The sequence below is a fragment of the Rhinopithecus roxellana genome, chromosome 5 (genome assembly GCF_007565055.1).
Source record: "Rhinopithecus roxellana isolate Shanxi Qingling chromosome 5, ASM756505v1, whole genome shotgun sequence".
Lineage (NCBI taxonomy): Eukaryota > Metazoa > Chordata > Mammalia > Primates > Cercopithecidae > Rhinopithecus > Rhinopithecus roxellana.
Genome location: NC_044553.1, coordinates 88,920,650 through 88,940,872, shown reverse-complemented (window position 1 = coordinate 88,940,872; position 20,223 = coordinate 88,920,650). Strand labels below are relative to the sequence as shown.

The 20,223-nt window shown below is 41.8% G+C and overlaps 1 protein-coding gene across 14 annotated transcripts in view; it reads left to right on the top strand.

Annotated features, from left to right (window-relative positions):
* Positions 1-20,223, top strand: part of SYNE2 (spectrin repeat containing nuclear envelope protein 2) — a 392,481-nt gene that overhangs the window by 265,438 nt on the left and 106,820 nt on the right. For 10 of the 14 annotated variants that reach the window (XM_030929919.1, XM_030929918.1, XM_030929917.1 and 7 more), the window contains 6 exons: positions 3,198-3,314; positions 9,755-9,985; positions 16,146-16,328; positions 17,658-17,792; positions 18,738-18,865; positions 19,017-19,158. In XM_030929919.1, coding sequence (XP_030785779.1) covers positions 3,198-3,314; positions 9,755-9,985; positions 16,146-16,328; positions 17,658-17,792; positions 18,738-18,865; positions 19,017-19,158 — 936 coding nt within the window. The remainder of the gene's footprint in view (positions 1-3,197; positions 3,315-9,754; positions 9,986-16,145; positions 16,329-17,657; positions 17,793-18,737; positions 18,866-19,016; positions 19,159-20,223) is intronic. The other 4 variants (XM_030929916.1, XM_030929913.1, XM_030929920.1 and 1 more) reach the window with 2 other exon arrangements.

The following is a 20,223-nucleotide window of genomic DNA, read 5'->3' as shown; positions in this document are numbered from 1 at the left end:
TCTTTAACTGTGGTGTTCCTTTAACTTTCTTAATTCTGTTCTTCCCTGTCCCTTCTACCTCTAGTCCCTCCTCCGTCTTCTTTTCTTGCCCCTCTTTCTCTTTCGTCTGTGATGCTAGGCATTCCCCCAATGTTCTGTCTTCTTCCTTCTCCCTGTTTTCTTTTTTTCTGAGGCGGAGTCTCGATGTGTCACCCAGGCTGGAGTGCAGTGGTGCGATCTCAGCTCACTGCAACCTCTGCCTCCTGGGTTCAAGCAATTCTCCTGCTTCAGCCTCTCGAGCAGCTGGAATTACAGGCACCTGCCACCATGCCTGGCTAATTTTTTTATTTTTAGTAGAGACAGAGTTTTGCCATGTTGGCCAGGCTGGTCTTGAACTCCTGACCTCAGATGATCCACCCGCCTTGGCCTCCCAAAATGCTGGAATTACAGGTGTGAGCCACTGCGCCCAGCCTCTCTGTTTTCTTTCAGGGCAATTTTATTTCCTCTGAGAGCTTTGTGGTCACCTCTATGCCAGTGATTACCAAACTAAATCTCTAGTCTTGGCTTTTCCCTTAAATCTATAAATCTATTCCACATTTCTATCCTCCTGATAGACGTTTTTGGGATGGAGTTTCTCCAACTCAAACCCATTTTACCAACTTTCCTTCAAAGCTTGCTCCTCTTACTAATTTCTCAATGTCTGCTGATGGTGCCATTATTTTCTCAGAGATAAACTTTGGAGTTCTATTAGGTGCCTCATTTCTCTCACCTTTCACATCCTGTCAGTGGCCAATGATGTCCATTCACTGCATACAACCTCTCCTCCCGTTATTTTTGCTATCGTCTTATTTCAAGCAATTCTTATTACTTCCCTGGACTTTTGGAGTAGCCCTCTAATTGGTTTACAATTTCCAATTGTTTTTCCTAATACATCTTATAAAATACTGATGACATTTCCTAAAACCAATCATGCTAAACCTCAGCTTAAAATTCTTCATGGAGTCTGATTATCTACTGAAGAAAATGCAAACTTAGCCTGGCATTCCAGATTTTCCTGATCCCTACCTACCTTTCTGATTTTATCTAATCTCTACCTTTCATTCTTGGTTTGTACCTTTCTGATAACAGTCACTGTTTTCAGTAGAAGAAGCTGAAAAGACACTAACATTTTGTTAGGAAATGCTAAATGCCATATATATGTGACTAAATTGCAAGCGTGGGTGAGATAGTTTTTATTCCCATTTTAAAGGTGAAGTAACTGAGGTTCAGAGAGTTCAGGTTAATTTTTCCGAGATCACACAACTTGCAGGTAGAGCAATCAAGGTTGGTTGATTATAATATCCACATGCTTTCTCCCACGTTGTGTTAATTCTTTGTGTACATGTCATTTTCCCATTGCTTAACTTTGGTTAACCTTAAAAGAAGGCTTGCTGAATCAGAGTATATATCCATTTAAAATGTGACACACATTTTCAAACTGCCTTCTAGAAAGGTTATACCAAGCTAGGCACAGTGTCTCATACCTGTAATCCTAGCACCTTGGGAGACTGAGGTGGGTGGACAGCTTGAGCCCAGGACTTCAAGACCAGCCTGGGCGACATAGTGAAACCCTGTCTGTGTAAAAAAATAAAAAATTAGTCAGGCGCAGAGGCGGGCGCCTATAGTCCCGGAGACTGAGGCGGGAGGGTCACTTGAGCCTGGGAGATGAAGGCTGCAGTGAGCTAAGATTGCGCCACTGCACCGCAGCCTGGGTGACAGAGTGAGGCCCTGTCTCAAAAAAAAAAAAAAAGAAAAGAAAAACAGAAAGGCTGTACCAATTCTGTTTCTCCTAGGTATACATGGAATTGCATTTCCTGACCCCTAAGCTGATTTTTGATATTGTCAGTCTTAGCCAAACTTAGCCAGTGGTTTAAATTAATTTATGCTCTAAGAATGTTGAATATCTCTTTAGATGCCTATTGGCTTTTGTAATTCTTTTGTGACTTGCTTGTTCCTACCATTTGACTGTTTTTCTATGTAAGGGTTGATGTTTTCCTTATTATTTATAAGAGTAATTAATATATTAAGAATATTGGCCGGGCGCAGTGGCTCACACCTGTAATCCTAGCACTTTGGGAGGCCGAGGGGGGCGGATCACGAGGTCAGGAGATTGAGACCATCCTGGCTAACATGGTGAAACCCCATCTCTACTAAAAAATACAAAAAAATAGCCGGGTGTGGTGGTGGGCACCAGTAGTCCCAGCTACTCGGGAGGCCGAGGCAGGAGAATGGTGTGAACCCAGGAGACGGAGCTTGCAGTGAGCCAAGATAAAGCCACTGCACTCCAGCCTGGGCGACAGAGTGAGACTCCATCTCAAAAACAAAAAGAATATTAATACTATGTATAATAGTTATCCCAGTTTGTTATTTCTCTTTAACTTAGATTATGGTAACTTTTGTGGTGCATATTTTTTTTTTATATAGTCAATACTAATATTATTTTCATTTCTTGTCATGCTTCCCCACACCTAGAATTTTTATGGTATAACTTGGAGAATTCAATGAGAATTTATTGTTAGGGGTAATACAAGGATTCTAGTTATATTTTTCATAACTAGAATTTATTGTTAGGAGTAATACAATAATTCTACTTATATTTTTCATCAAATGCCTTCGTAGTTGTTCCTAAATGGAATAAATTCACCTTTTCCCCACTATTTGAAATGTCACTTTTATCATATAATTAAGTATTTGTTTGTTTGTTTATTTATTTAGTTATTTCGGTAGAGACAGGATCTTACCATGTTGCTCAGGCTGGTCTCAAACTCCTGAGCACAAGCAGTTCTCCTGCCTTGGCCTTCCAAAATGCTGGGATTATAGGTGTGAGACATCACACCTGGCCATGTAATTTAAATTTTCATAAGGACATACTTTTAAAGAATTATTCAACGAGACAAAGCATACTTCTGGAAAAATCTACCTAAGTACCTAATTCTCTAGATTCTTTATGTGCTCATTAAGAAGAGAAGTTTGGAGAATGTAAGTCTTTCCAATAAAGACAGTCTTGGGGAAGCTGATTTTTTCTCTAATGAGCAAACTTTTTTCTAATTGTACCTGACTTCTCTGTACCTGACTTTTTTTGCAAGCAGGTAGTTTGTTAAATGAGCAGGCACAGAAAGAAGAACTCACGTGGCACCAGGGAAGGACCTTTTCTGGAGCTCTGATTCTTTTCTTTACAGGAAGCATATGGGAAAATAAGCACCTGTGATAATTCCATGGCACAGATCCTCACACCAGACTCACTAAACACTGAGCAAGGCCCAGAATGTTCCCTAAGGCCCAACCAAACAGAAGAGGTAAGTCCCGGTTGGTAATAAGTAAGCTGCTCAGATAGCTGGACTAGCAGCTGTGTCCAGTGTTCTGTGTCCTGCAATACCTTGTACATCAAGCCAAGTGTTCCTTTTGAACTTTAACATATGAAGATATGTGCTGTCAAGCTGTAGAACTGGAAGACTTGTCATCAGATATTTACAAAGAAAATAGACATGGCATAGAGAATTAGACGTTTTTCACTCATTTACCATTTGTGAACATGAAATAGTCTTTCCATTGATGACTACTTCTTTAATCTGTAGGTAGAACTTATGGGGGGCAAAGAAAGTAGAGAAGGTATTGATTAATATAAAACGCATTTATAGTTATCCGTTTAACCCTCAGACTGTATTAGGTAGGTTCATCCCTACCATATGTTTACAAATAAAGAAATCAAAATTCAGGGAATAAAAATATAGCTAGTGGGCCAGGCGTGGTGGCTCAAGCCTGTATGTAATCCCAGCACTTTGGGAGGCCGAGGCGGGCGGATCGCCTGAGGTCAGGAGTTTGAGACCAGCCTGACCAACATGGTGAAATCCCGTCTCTACTAAAAATAAAAAAATTAGCTGGGCGTGGTGGCACGTGCCTGTAATCCCGACTACTCAAGAGGCTGAGGCATGAGAATCGCTTGAACCTGGGAGGAGGAGGTTGCAGTGAGCCAGGATTGCGCCACTGTACTCCAGCCTGCCTGGGCGATTGAGCAAGACTCTGTCTTTAAAAAAAAATGTATATCATATATATATATATTTATATTTAATATATATATGTATGGCTAGTGAATGAGGGAATAAGGAATCAAACCCAGAATATTCTAATCTGGCTTCCTAATTTGGAATCTTGTACCTCAGTGGTTCTCAAGAACGCCTTACAGCGGGGTGTGGGGGATGGGTACTATTTCCCAAGTTAATTTTGGTGTTTAACTGGACCTAAAGCTCCATGGGTCTCACCAAATAGCTCCTGTAAAAGATATTGGCATGCTTTTGCTGTTTTTATTGTTTAATTATTGCATCTCTTCTTTTATACTGAGTTGTATTTATGTTTTTTTCTCCCAATCTTTAGTCTTCAAAAATATCTCTTAGTTCTCAAATTGTTACTCCTTTCTCTTCTTTCTTTCCCTCCTCCATTTCATTCTTTGTCTCTCTTAACAATATATGTCTGGGAAGGTGGACAAATGTGAGAGGTTTACACCCAGTGGCAATGCTAAGAAAGTTGCTGACCTCGTCAGTAGGTTTTTTTGCTGTTCAGAATTAATCTGGGTTTTGTTTTGTTTTTGAGACATGGTCTCACTCTTCACCCAGGCTGGAGTACAGTGACCACAATCATGGCTCACTGGAGCCTCAACCTCCTGGGCTCAGGTGATCCTCCCACCTTAGCCTTCCGGGTGGCTAGGACCACAGGTACACACCATCACGCCTGGCTAATTTTTGTATTTTTTTCAGATACACAGTTCTGCCATGTTGCCCAGGCTGGTCTCGAACTCCTGGTCTCAAATCATCTTCCCACCATAATGTTACTTTTGATACCTAATTAAAAATCAGATGTAGCTTCAATGGTGTTTTAGCTACAGTAGCCATTCTGCTTAATATTCTTTCTGCTGGTGTGGATGACCTCTAGGGTCTTTTCCCTGACCATGTGGATACTAGATAATGATGACAATAAAGAGAAGGAGGAAGAAAAAGGAGGATAACAAAATGCTTACGGAACATTTAATATGGGCCAGGTACTGAGATTTTACATATACCATCTCTTTTAATCATTAACAACAGCTCTATGAGATAAATATTACTGTTACCCCACTTTACAGATAGAGAAACTGAGGCTCAGAGAAGTAAGATGCCCAAGGCCATTTAGCTAGTAAGTGGCAAAGCTAGGATTCAAACCCAGATCTTTCTGACTCTGAGTTTAGAACCTGAGCTTTGAACTATTAGGCTCCAGTGACTCTCTTTTAAACTAATTTATGTATGTGTGTATTTGTATTTTCTTCTTAACTCAGAACTTTTGCTGGGGAGGAGATCTTGGGGCAGGAAAAATAGATGTTACCCTTTACTACAGGAGGAATTTGTCCACTTCTGATTATTCAGGGACTCCTTTACTGGCTCCAAGTTGCATACCTCTTGGTGACTGTCTTCCTGCCTTTTAGTCATTTCTGTCTCATCAGCACGGCACATCACTGAAGAGAGGGAAAGTGGGGACTCTGCAGAGACCAGGCAGCCAATGTCATCAGCCTTCTATCAGCCTCAACAAACCTTTTGTTTCAGGGGTTAAGTGTATTGACCAAATGGTAATTGCATAATTTTTAGTAAAATTCTGAGTCATTTTTGACCCGTATTACAACCAAGGATAAATATTTAGTATGGAAAAATGTGAAATCAAGCTAGGCATGACCTCAGAGTAAACTGCCACCATGGCATTCCGGGGGCATGCTTTGCATTTATTCATGTGCAGTTAGGTACTGTACTTTAGGTACTCAGTTTTACATTTCATAAGCAGTGGGGGAGATATGCAGGTATTTGTAGAATTGACTGAAATATTAAGGAGAAAATGTAAAGGTTTGCTATTTTGGCATGAAATGTAGCAATAGCCAGAAAATCAACATGCATTTTAACTACAGTTTTTTTTATTTTAACTGATTACTTCACTGATTATTTAGATCAGTGATGTGTTGATGCAGAAATGAAGCAATGTGATTCACCAACTTAAAAGTTAACTTGGATACTAAAAGGTTGGTGAAATTATGTCAAGAATGTGGAATTGTGGATGCCAAAGTGTAGTGAAAGCAGAAATTGCTTTTGATTCTATTTACTAGTGTGACCATACAACGAGGAGGCAGTTTGAATAACCTCCCTAAGCCCAGTTTCCTCATCTGTACACTAGAAGTAATAATAGGTTTTAGTTTTGAAATAAGGTGGTGGTCTGTGTATTATGCTTAGCCCAGTGCCTGCTTGTGTTAAGAGCCCCGTAAAGGCTAGCTATTATTAATTTACAGTTATGCTTTAGAGATGACATATTTATTTAATAAGAAATACTTGTAGTAATATTTTTTAGCTCCCCCCTACAAGGTGTACAATGATAAAACATCCATTTAAATAAGTTTTGCTTTTAGAATTTGGGGCTATCATATAGAGAAGGTATTTTACAGGGGTGCTACTGTGTAAAAAACCAGGGAACTCTGAATCAAAAGATCACAGAGCTGTGTGACCTTGGGTAAGTAACTTGGGTGCTTCTCAGAAGCAACATGGTAAAAAGGGAGGCTGTGGGCTGATTAAACGTTCTGTGTGCACTTGGGTGTCTTAGACTTTAAAAAGAGGTGAGTGAACTGATCTCTAGTGGGTTCCTTAGGCCACCCTCAGCTCTTGAAGCTGTATGGTTGGAAATATTCTTTTTTTCTTCTCTTCCCCTTTGGATTCTTTTCAGGTTCAAATAACTAGAAAATAAAACCCAGATTAGTCATGCAGCTTCCTTATTTCCTCATTAATTTGGTGAGTACATGAGAAAGCAGAGAAACTCAATAGTGTCATTTTAAAAAGCATGTGGAGGGCCGGGTTTGGCGACTCATGTCTGTAATCCCAGCACTTCGAGAGGCCAAGGCAGGAGGATCACCTGAGCCCAGAAGTTAGAGACCCGCTTGGGCAACATGGCAAGACCCCATGTCAAAAAAAAAAAAAAAAAAAGGTGTGTGGCATATAACAGGTGCTCAAATAAAATTTTTGAATAAATAATGAAGGCAGGTGGTAAATCTGTGATTACAGATTAATTAATATTAATAGATTATCTTAGATTAATATTAAAAGATTGTTTTCTCAAGTGGCAGAAAAAGGAAAGGGGATCCCAAAATCTTTGTCTATAGCAATATCTGAAAACTAGAGGGAATTAATCAGATGACTAGAAATTGATGTCTGGAAGTCTGGAAGCAAAATCACACAACTGTTGCTTTAAAAAAAAAAAAAAAAATCAGGGCCAGGCACTGTGGCTTATGCCTGTAATCCCAGCACTTTGGGAGGTCTAGGCAGGTGGATCACTTGAGGCCAGGAGATCAAGACCAGCCTGGCCAACATGGCAAAACCCTGCCTCTACTAAAAGTACAAAATTAGCCAGGTATGGTGGCATGTTCTCGTAATCCCAGTTCCTTGGGAGGCCAAGACAGGAGAATCACTTGAACCTGGGAGGCGGAGGTTGCAGTGAGCCGAGAACATGCCACTGCACTCCAGCCTAGGTGACAGAGGGAGACTCTCAAGAAGAAAAAAAAAGTCAGGATTGGCCGGGCGCGGTGGCTCACGCCTGTAATCCCAGCACTTTGGGAGGCCAAGGCGGGCGGATCACGAGGTCAGGAGATCGAGACCATCCTGGTGAACACAGTGAAACCCCGTCTCTACTAAAAATACAAAAAAATTAGCCGGGCGTAGTGGCGGGCGCCTGTAGTCCCAGCTTCTCGGGAGGCTGAGGCAGGAGAATGGCGTGAACCTGGGAGGCGACGGAGCTTGCAGTGAGCGGAGATCGCACCACTGCGCTCCAGCCTGACAGATAGAGTGAGACTCCGTCTCAAAAAAAAAAAAAAAAAAAAAGTCAGGATTAAAAAAGAAAATTAAAACAGGTGAATCCAAGCATAGACCTGACTATATATGAAGTTCAGAAAAAGCACAACGCAAGGAAAAGTGTCCTTGAGAAGGTGATTCTTGAAGAAAATTATAATAATAGATTAACGAAGGCAGGGAAGAAATGGCATTTTGGCAGAAAACAGCAAATGTATGTGAAGATCATAGATGGTGAAAGGTAAAAAGTACAACCCAGAGACACTTGTGCCAGACCAGCTTTCGTAATACTCATCAGTGTGCATGAAAATGAACAGGATTCTCATGCCCGGCACGTGTCTGTCACCACCTACCAATTTGGTTCACTCTTTTACACTGAAAGTTCTATGTCTAAACAAAATTCCATCAACATCGGGGAATGTGCATTTGAGTTAGGGTATACATTTGCAATCAACTCCCATTCAAAGGTCGTCACTTGGCCAGAATTTCATTTTATTAACATGTTAACATGCTAACATGTTAACAGAGTCTTATAGAAAACATTGTATCTTATCATAATCAATAAAATATTTATTGAGACCAAAAAGTTTATACAGCAAAACACAAATCCTTATTCCTAAAGGAATTTCTCTAGAAGTATCAATGTTACTCTTTCCATATTCTGGGGAAGGATAGATAATACAGTGGGAAGTAAATACATCTCTGTATCAAATTATCTTTTGCCTCCAGGTTGCACATACCTAATATATAATTACTGGAATACGGCCGGGTGCAGTGGCTCAAGCCTGTAATCCCAGCACTTTGGGAGGCCGAGATGGGCAGATCACGAAGTCAGGAGATCAAGACCATCCTGGCTAACACAGTGAGACCCCGTCTCTCCAAAAAAAAAATACAACAACAACAACAAAAAAAAAACTAGCCGGGCGTCGTGGCGGGCGCCTGTAGTCCCAGCTACTCAGGAGGCTGAGGCAGGAGAATGGCGTAAACCCGGGAGGCGGAGCTTGCAGTAAGCTGAGATCCGGCCACTGCACTCCAGCCTGGGCGACAGAGCGAGACTCTCAAAAAAAAAAAAAAAAAAAAAAAAAAAATTACTGGAATACTTTCATTTGGTATCTGGGAGAAAATTTTCTGTTGAGTTGATAAACAGCCCAGTTATTTCAATGTAAAAGGAACACACCACACTTTCTTTATACTATGAGCATCTAGTCCTTAACTCAGTCATATTTGAGTATGCAGAAGGGGAAAGTATTGTAGGGATTCCCTCTGAGAAATAGAAAACAGTTACCAGGTTACTCTACTGAAGTTCATTACTTGACTCAAGTTGTTTTTATTAGGGAAAAGTTTAGATGAGTGATACCATGTATGTTTTTAAAAAGCTAAAATTTTTATAATCTAACTATTTGAGAAGATGTTAAGTTAAAATTATATGGTATATTTTATTGTATCCCTGCTGGGATGTAAAGATCGTGTTCTGTTTTGTTTTGTTTTTCTGTTTGAATAGAGTGTGCAGCAATGTAAGCATTGCTTAATCATGTGTCACGTAACGCTAAACACTGCCCAATTCCCTTAAATGTTTCAGACACACACACCCCCTGTCACTCACATTCTCACCTGTCTCCTGGGGCTCACCGGGTAGTGAACTGTGAGCCTGTTCGCGTCCTCTGTGCCCGGGAATACTGTACCTGTGTACTCGCAGATCGGCTGCTTGGAAACCTGTGGCACCAGGTCACGTGATTGTTGCTATGAGTGTGGAGGTGCATTTCTCTTTTCTTTCTTCCTTCTTCTGTCCTGATTTTATTTCTTTTAACTGGGGAAATGTTGCAGGTTCCCAGGTCTTTGTAGGCCCCAAGTCTGAAAACTTTGGACTCCCTGGCTTATCTTTGGATTTTTCTTAGGGCACCACACCTTCTATTGAGGCTGCCAATCTGGACTCTTGTGACGCGCAAGGAGGTTTGGAGCCCAGGGTGGAGAAAACTAGGCCGGAGCCCACAGAAGTCCTGCATGCCTGCAAGACCCAGGTGGCGGAGCTGGAGCTGTGGCTGCAACAAGCCAACGTGGCATTTGAGCCGGAAACATTAAACGCAGACATGCAGCAGGTGGTGGAACAGCAGCTGGTAGGGTGCCAGGTAAGACTGAGAAGTCAGAGTTCATGGTTTGCCTCTCCACCAATCATCTGCCAAGATTGGGTGAATTTCTCTTAAAACGACACTGTTTTTCTTTCTGTTACTCTGACCCTTACATTTATCTTGGCCTCAACTTTTAGTTCTCAGGGTCATTCTTTTTTTTTTTTTTTTTTTTTTTTTTTTTTGAGACGGAGTCTTGCTCTGCCGCCCAGGCTGGAGTGCTGTGGCCGGATCTCAGCTCACTGCAAGCTCCGCCTCCCGGGTTCACGCCATTCTCCTGTCTCAGCCTCCCGAGTAGCTGGGACTACAGGCGCCCGCCTCGTCGCCCGGCTAGTTTTTTTTGTATTTTTTAGTAGAGACAGGGTTTCAGCGTATTAGCCAGGATGGTCTCGATCTCCTGACCTCGTGATCCGCCCGTCTCGGCCTCCCAAAGTGCTGGGATTACAGGCTTGAGCCACCGCGCCCGGCGAGTTCTCAGGGTCATTCTTTGAAATGCTTTATGGAAACATCTTATTTGAGGGGATAGTAGTGGGTCAGAGTTCAGAATCTAGAGTCTGATCCAGCTCTGTCACATTAACTGTGAATTTCGGGAAGTGAACTTCTCAGCCTTATTTTCCTTATATAGTAGGTTATCTCATAGGATTTTTGTCAGGATTAAATAAAGCATTTAAAGTAGTGTCATAGGATTTAAATAAGGTATTTAAAGCAGTGTCATAGGATATAAAGTTATCTCATAGGATTTTTGTCAGGATTAAATAAGGTGTATAAAGTATATAACAAGTGCTCAGTAAATGCTATTATTTTATTGATTTTAATAAGTAATTAGAATATTCATTCATCAGAAATGAAACCAAAAGTTTTGATTTGCAATCTTTGCAGCCATTTTACTAGGAATGCCCTGGGTTTTGCTTGGGAGGGGCAGGGATATAAACTTCCTTGCCGCTAGTCACTCTGAGTAAAGCTTGCCGTCTCAGCCCAAAGGTTGGGGTTTCTAATCCCTCCAGGGCGAGGCTAGAATGATGACATTGCAACAGTATAATCGAGTGTCACAAGAGCAGGGGCATGCGAGCTGCTTGCAAAGACCTGTCTCCCAGCTGCACTTAGGGAACCAGCCTTGTCTCTGCCATATGGGCTTGTCTGCCAGGGATGAAGACATCCTCTTGTCTCAGAGTACCAATATCACTAGCCCTGCCACAGGGAGCATTTTCTGCTGTAGCCTGTTATGTTGTTGTGGGTAGCCTGCCTTTGATCCACAGGTGTGCTTTCTTCCCTTCTATGTAAGCCCACAGTCTTACAACATCCAGGAACCAGACAGACAGGCCAGCCTCCTTCTCTGTGCAGCTCAGCACCTCTGATCTCCAAAGTCAGTTCTTTTTTTTTTTTTTTTTCATGGTCTCACCCTGTCGCCCAAGCTGGAGTGCAGTGGAGCAATCATCGCTCATTGCAGCCTCAACTTCCTGGGCTCAGGTGATCCTCCCACCTCAGCCTCCCAGGTAGCTGGGACTACAGCTCTGCACCACCACACCCGGCTACTTTTTGTGTTTTTTTGTAGAGATGAGAGGTCTCACTATATTGCCCAGTCTGGTCTCGAACTCCTGGGCTCAAGTGATCCACCCAAAGTGCTGGATTACAGGTGTGAGCTATCATGCCCAGCCCAAAAGTCAGTTCTAAAAGGATAGGTTCACTCAGATACTGGCACTGCCGCTTGGCCTGGCTGATGAGGCCCAGGGGAGCCTGTGAATGCCATAGAGCGTCATATAGCACAGAGCAATGCTATGCTAAGCTCAACTCGAGGCAGTCCAGATTTTGAGTCCCACCCACTTAAGGCCATTCAGGATTGATTTGCCAGCTGATTATCTACTGACTGGGTAGACCCTATGCCAACTGCTTGATTGTCACCAGAATCCCATCTTCATTGCCACTTGTAATGAGTTCAAGGATTTCCAGGCTGCTCAAGGAAAAGACGTGACTACCAGGTGGCAGTAGCCCCAACAAGCTTTATTTGGGCAGCATTTTGGCAGGATTAGGTTCGTGAGGGACAGGGAAGCTCTTTACTGCAGGAGACCTTCCAGAGGCGAAGGCATAGACTGGGGGTCGGACCACCACCCAGAGGCGGGGGAGGGCAAGGGTACTCCCCGGGGAGAGGAGAAACAGGGAGGGAACTTACGTGTCTAGCGATGTCTCAGCACAGTGGTCTCTGGGTCAGAGAGCACCGAAGGGCAGCAGAGGCTTGGGAATGTTTTATAGCCCAGGGTTAGTCTTGTCCATGGCTGGCAGATGTTGGGTGCAGTTTTCAGCAGTATACAAAGCAGACAGGCTCTAAATGGATTAAAAGATACTTATTTGGGCTGCGTTTAAAGCCGTCAAATGTGTAAAAATTTGAGTCTGGTGCTGGCACTATTTTGAACTTACTGCTTCTGACCTGCTTTAAAGAAAAACCACATGGGGCCAACATACAAGGGCATCTTTGGCTCATTTATATAACATGACACAATAAAGTTATTATTGAAACATATAAAAACCTTAAAGTGGTCTGTAAAAACACAAAATTCCAGTGGAAAAATGGCCAAAGGACAGGAGCAAACAGTTCAGTCAAAATTATAGACCAGGCGTGGTGGCTCACGCCTGTAATCCCAGCACTTTGGGAGGCCATGGCGGGTGGATTGCTTGAGGCCAGGAGTTTGAGACCAGCCGGGGCAACATAGTTATACCTCGTCTCTACAAAATAATAAAAATGAATAAAAAAAAAAACTAGCTGGGCATGGTGGTGTGTGTCTGTAGTCCCAGCTACCTGGGAGGCTGACGCACGAGTTTCTCTTACGTCCAAGAATTCAAGGCTGCAGTGAGCTATGATTGCACCACTGCATTCCAGCCTGGGCGAGAGAGTAAGACACTGTCAAAAAAAGAAAGAGAGAAAGGAAAGAAGGGAGGGAGGGAGGATTATGCTTAGTAATTTAATATTTGAGAATTGTTTAATCTTGATTATTGAAGACATAAAGTAGAACACCTATTGTTTCTACATTACATTAGAAAAAATTATATCATTCTGGAAATATAGATCCTCTAATGTCTGATAGTTCTATCTAATTGGCTCAATGTTTTGGGAGGTCAGGTGTCAACATATAAGCTGTTCATCTTCTTGGAGCTAAAAGTACCGTTACTTTTTTTTTTTGAGATGAAGTCTTGCTCTCGCCCAGGCTGGAGTGTAGTGGCACAATCTCGGCATACTGCAACTTCTGCCTCCTGGGTTCAAGTGATTCTCCTGCCTCAGCCTCCCAAGTAGCTGGGATTACAGGCATGTGCCACAGCACCTGGCTAATTTTTGTATTTTTAGTAGAAACAGGGTTTCCCCATTTTGACCAGGGTGATCTCGAACTCCTGACCTTAGGTGATCCACCTGCCTTGGCCTCCCAAAGTGCTGAGATTACAGGCATGAGCCACGATGCCTGGCCAGTACCATTACTTTTAATTTACCTTCTGAAAATAATCTAAATTGAGAAAAGTAATTATAGAAGCTTTGATTACAAAAGTGAAGAGCTAGAAACAAAAGGGTAACAAGAGGGAAATTGATAAGTGAATCATAGGATATCAACTTGTAACTGTTAAAATAAAAATCATGAAACGTGGAGACAGATGAAAAAGTATGTAAATCGTTAAGTGGGAAAAACAGAGCATAAAATTATGCTACATTTTGTTTATAGCCACTGTATAATCTATGGGTACATACTGTTTAAACTTAGAAGAATCTATAGAGGATGTAAGTAGAGTCGTCCCACCTTTACCTGTGGGGACAGTGTTACAAGTCCCCTAGTGGATGCCTGAAACCGCGGATAGTACCAAACTCTGTGTATTATGTTTTTTCAGTCTGACAACTGAGATGACTACAGATTGATTATCCCTTATCCCAAAATGCTTGGAACTAGAAGTATTTTGCATTTGGGTTTTTTGGGGGAGATTTTGGAATATTTGCATATACATAATGAGATACCTTGGAAAGAGGACCCAAGTCTAAACACTAAATTAATAAATTAATTTCTTTATTTATATTAGAGTTAAGGGTCTTGCTCTGTTACCCAGGCTGGAGTGCAGTCGCATGATCATGGCTCACTGCAGCCTTGAACCACTGGGCTCAGGCAATCCTCCTGCCCCAATCTCTGGAATAGCTGGGACTACAGGCGTACACCACCATGCCAGGCTAATTTTGTTTTTTGTAGACTCGGGATCTCACTGTGTTGCCCGGGCTGGTCTCAAACTCCTGGCCTCAAGTGATCCTCCTGCCTTAGCCTCCCAAAGTGCTGGGATTACAGGTATGAGCCACCATGCTAGGCCTCAATTTATATTTTATCTATACCTCATACACATACCCTGAAGGTATTTTATATAATAACTTTAATAATTTTATGCACAAAACAAAGTTCAGTTGTGACCCATCACATGAGGTTGGGTGTGGAATTTTCCACTTCTGGCATGGTGCATAAAAAGTTTCAGATTTTGGAGCATTTTGGGATTTTGGATTTTCAGATTAGGGATACTCAACGTCTTCTAAGTAACTAATGGGCAGAGTGGTAGAGTGTGGATATGCTGGACAAAGGGATGATTCACATCCTGGGTGGGATGGAGCAGGATGGTGTGCAATTTTATCATGCTGCTCAGAGGGTGCAAAATTTAAAATGTATGAATTATTTATTTCTGGAATTTTCCATTTAATATTTTTGAGCCATGATTGACTGCAGGTAACTAAAACCACAAAAAGTAAAAGCATGGATGAAGGGGCCTATTGTAGCTTGCTTGGATGAAGGAGTTGTAAGATAAATTATTTGAAATTTTGTTTTAAGAATAGAGTTCTTCCTTAAGGAAAAATTGTAATTCCTTAAATTCGCTCAATGAATGAAGCTTGTTCTTAGTCATGCACCGAGTTTTAGTACAAATGATCATGGTGCTGCAATGTGAGTTTGTCTGTTGCTGTTGACTTGAGTGCCCAGCCAGTTGGCATGACCGAGCAGGCTGCTGAGCCCCAGGAGAGGGCAAACTTGATCTGTTGAGCAGGAATACAATGACCGAGACTTACTGGGAAACTTACTTCATCCAGCTGATGTATTTTTAGATTTGTGTGAATTGGCTGGTTGTATCAATAACTAAGTATTTCAGGTTCCAAATTATTTCTTCTATGGTGTTCTGAGAGTTTGAAGGCTTATTTGGCTTGAGAAAGAGAAGGAAAAGAGCAAGGGAAATAATTTTCAAACAGTTACATAGAGTTCTTTTTTAAATTCCTACTCCACACTTGGATTGCAACATAAAAAATGAGGAAGGTAGGCGAGGCGTGGTGGCTCACGTCTGTGATCCCAGCACTTTGGGAGGCCTAAGTGGGCAGATCACGAGGTCAGGAATTCGAGACCAGCCTGGCCAACATGGCGAAACCCCATCTCTACTAAAAATACGAAAGGTAGCCAGGTGTGGTGGCACATTCTTATAATCCCAGCTTCTCAGGAGGCTGAGGCAGGAGAATTACTTGAACCTGGGAGGCAGAGGTTGCAGTGAGCCAAGATCACACCATCGCACTCCATCCTGGGCGACAGAGTGAGACTCCGTCTCAGGAAAAAAAAAAAAAAAAAAGGATTAGGAAGGTAGGGGGAAAGTAAGAACATCAGCACTTTTTAAGCACAGATTGGTATCAAGCACTGGCCAAAGTATATGGATTTAATTCATTCACTCCTCATAATGACCCTAGGAGGTAAGCTCGGTTATTATCTTCATTTTACAGACTACTAGAGGAACACGCCTCTAAAGTAAGGTGCCTATGCTTACACATCTACTAAGTCGCAGGACTGGGATCTGAAACCGGATAGTCTGGTTCCAAGATCTGTGTTCTTAACCACCATCCTCTGCTGGACACATTCTGATGTGTTTTGTGAGGCGACTATAGAGTCATTTACTTAAATTATTTTACAGAGTGATATGTGTAATTGGGATTGGTTTGGTTGCATCCCTGCTGAAAAGCACAAGAATTCTGTGGAAGTTTTTGTTTTTCCGGGGTTTCTTCCATCCTGTGTTTCTGGGGCTTCTTGTATACACTTAGGTAAAAAGAATAAGTCGTAACTTGTTTGCGAGAAGAATACTTCTTCAAGAACAACACTATGAATAATGAAATGCTTTTATTTCCTAGGCTATGCTAACAGAGATTGAGCACAAGGTTGCCTTTCTGTTAGAGACTTGCAAAGATCAGGGCCTGGGAGATAATGGAGCCACTCAACATGAGGCTGAAGCACTTTCGCTGAAACTGAAAACAGTGAAGTGCAATTTAGAAAAAGTCCAGATGATGCTTCAGGAGAAGCACAGTGAAGATCAGGTAAAAAATGACTATCTATAGACTTGATTCATCTTGATATACATCTTGATATACATATGTGGCAGACCCGCCAGAAGAGAACTCTGGTTGGAAGTGATGAACCAGCTACAGAGAAACTGTACTAAGTGTGAAAGAATTCCACACATTAACACTGTAGATGAGTACACTGGCTTGTTATTTTTATTTCATTCTACTTTGCAGTTTTCCTATCTAGGTTGTTGTTGGTGATGGTGGTGGTTTGGTTTTTGTTGGTTTAATGTGGCTGAGTATTCTTGCTGGCAGTGAGGTCTAGTGTAAGGCTTCTTCATAAAAGAAGGATGTATTATAAAGGAATGTTGTGACTAATTGACTGGAAAACAAAGCTTTCATAGATGTGACTAAAATTTGACATCAGAAACATAAACCTCTTTCCAGGATACTTTGTTACTGATTTGCAAATATTTATATATACTAATCAAAGTATCATATAGCTAAGGTATTCTCATGATTTTTAAAAGCACTCAGTGTTTATAAATGCAAATGTGCATCTTATGAGTAGATCTTACTATATAAGATTTGCGTGTGCTTATGAGTGGTTCCTACTTACGAGATTTATGTTCACAGAAATAAGACTGGCTGCATATACATAGGCTATGTGGTTCCCCTTTTATCCTCATATGTTCTCTTTTTTAAAAAAATGTATTTTAGCCATTGGGGAAATTTGGATTTATAATACTGTTTCTCTTTTTGATAATTTTTTAGTTGGTATTTGTTCTTAAGAAAAAAGGCAATACATTTTCTTGCTTTTAGTAATTCATTGGATGAATTAGCTTCAAGAAGTAAGATGATCACTTCACCAAATGTAGTAGTTTTTGAAGTTGTTATGAAATAAGTACATTAAATCATAGTAGGCTGGGCGTGGTGGCTCACTCCTGTAATCCCAGCACTTTGGGAGAATGAGGCAGGCAGATCACCTGAGGTCAGGAGTTTGAGACCAGTCTGGCCAACATGGTGAAACCTTGTCTCTACTAAAAATACAAAAATTAGCTGGGTGTGGTGGGCACACCTGCAATCACAGCTACTTGGGAGGCTGAGGCAGGAGAATCCCTTGAACCCGAGAGGCAGAGGTTGCAGTGATCCAAGATCACACCCTTGCACTCCAGCCTAGGCGACAAGTGTGAAACTCCATCTCAAAAAACAAAAAAATTATAGTGTATAATTATAGCAAATAACAAAATACCATCATTTGTTTCATATAGAATTTTTCTATGTGGTCCCATTATTAGAATTGAGATAAAGGGGAGTTTGTTTTTAAAAATAAATAGCCTGCCATTATGAAATATTTTGCAGCATCCTACCATTCTAAAGAAATCCTCAGAGCCGGAGCATCCAAAAGCTCTCCAACCAGTTAACCTTTCTGAATTGGAATCCATTATAACTGAAAGGCCACTATTCAGCAGACAAAAAGATTTCCAGCAGCAACAGGTAATTCTAGCCCCCAACAGTTGTAGGGACAAGAATATAACTTTTTAACCAGGCAAGGTGGTGCAAACCTACAGTCCTAGCTACTTGGGAGGCTGAGGTGGGAGGATCACCTGTGGCCAGGTGTTGGAGACCAGCCTGGGCAACATAGTGAGACCCTGTTTCAAAAACAAAAAAGAAAAGCCCAGACACAGTCGCTCATGCCTGTAATCCCAGCATTTTGGGAGGCTGAGGTAGGTGGATCATTTGAGGTCAGGAGTTCAAAACCAGCCTGGACAATATGGTGAAACCCTATCTCTACTAAAAATACAAAAAAATGAGCCAGGCGTGGTGCGCGTGCCTATAATCCCAGCTACTCGGGAGGCTGAGGCACGAGAATCACTTGAATCCAGGAGGCAGAGGTTGCAATGAGCTGAGATCACACCACTGTACTCCAGCCTGGGGTGACAGCGTGAGACCTGTCTCCAAAAAGAAAAAAGCTTTCTATATGGAATTTCTGCAAAGTGTGGCATGTGGGTGTTTGTGTGTGTGCAGAAACTCTGAGAGTTTTCAGCATTTACCATAGCACCTGCTTTGCTTTCAGCTGCTAACATTGGGGACACCATAACTTTGCTCCTTTATTAACTTGCATCTTATATCAACTTGCATCTTTTATCAGCTGTCTTCAGGGTGAACTTCTGTAGTTGCAGCTCTGCCTTGCCTGTGTTTTCGAAATGTGTTTGTATGTCTTTGATGATTTTCCATGTATGCAGTTTAAATAACAGCTATTGTGTGAATATTTTAAATAGGTTTTTGGGAAGTGAGAGTTTATAAGAACAGGGATGCAAGAAAGAGACATAGTAATTAATGATTTAGGAAGTGACTCAAAATTAGATTTATCTCAGCAGAGGAAACTATTGGGTACTAATTGAAAAACTTGATGGATTGGACCATTGGAATTTCATTCAGTTACAGGTTCTGGAGTTAAAACCAATGGAACAGAAAGATTTCATCAAATTCATAGAATTTAATGCTAAGAAAATGTGGCCCCAGTATTGCCAACATGATAAAGATACAGCTCAGGAATCATCTGCAAGGTAAAACATTTAAAAATAGAGTTGGACATTCAGTGGTTTTATGACTGGGAGAATTAAGAGTGTTTCTTTTAAAAACTGCTCATAGAACTGTGAATGTATATAAAATTTTTAGTGTTGATAATTCTCTTCACCTCTTCTTCTTCTTCAAAAGCAACCAGGCATCCAGCCCCGAAAATGACGTTCCAGACTCAATCTTGTCACCCCAGGGCCAAAATGGAGATAAGTGGCAATATCTGCATCACAAACTCTCATCAAAAATAAAGCTCCCACTCCTTCAGCTTGTGGAGCCTCAGGTCAGTCTACATCTACATGGTGTAAATAGCCTGTTTGTCTTTGAAAATCCAACAGGCATTCATTAAATAAACATGTATATTCTGCAAAAAGCAAAGTTGTCAAGTGAGTTTTTCACTTGGCTGACACATTTTCTTGATCTTGGAAACGTGCGTTAGGGACCCCTCCTTTGTGCTTCTGTAGCACCCAGGGCTTCCCTCATCAGAGCTTTTATTACACTATCCACCTGTTTATTTATAGTCTGTATTCCCCATTAGATGGGGAAGAAAGACAGATCATGTCTGCCCGGTTAGCATTTGAGTGCCAAGCACAGTACCTAGGACATCATAGACTCTCAGTTACTGTTTGTTGAATGAATGAATGAATATATGTTTTAAGAAACACTTTAGCCGGGCTCGGTGGCTCAAGCCTGTAATCCCAGCACTTTGGGAGGCTGAGACGGGCGATTCACGAGGTCAGGAGATCGAGACCATCCTGGCTAACACGGTGAAACCCCGTCTCTACTAAAAAAACACAAAAAACTAGCCGGGCAAGGTGGCGGACGCCTGTAGTCCCAGCTACTCCGGAGGCTGAGGCAGGAGAATGGCCTAAACCCGGAAGGCGGAGCTTGCAGTGAGCTGAGATCCGGCCACTGCACTCCAGCCTGGGCGACAGAGCGAGACTCCATCTCAAAAAAAAAAAAAAAAAAAGAAAGAAAGAAACACTTTAAAAACTATACAGTGCTATATGAGTGTCATTCATTCATCAGAAAATTCTTTGGAATCTACCATGTGCCAACCCCTGTGCCAATGGCACTGGCTAATTGGTGTTCCCTCTGATTGGCCCTCATGACTACCGTCACAGGCTCTATCAGGGTGGTTTGCTGTGTCAGCCACTGCTGCCTCTCTCTAGACAGGGAGCAGGTGAGCAAAACAGCCCCATTGCGTACAAGGCAGGCTTATGCCTTCTACCACACACTCACATTGCCTGAGCAAAGGTTACCCATGATTTCCCAATTCCCCAGTCTGATAGGAACTTCTCAGCCGTCCTCTTTCCTCCTAAGGACCTTACTTGACTAATTAAAGTTG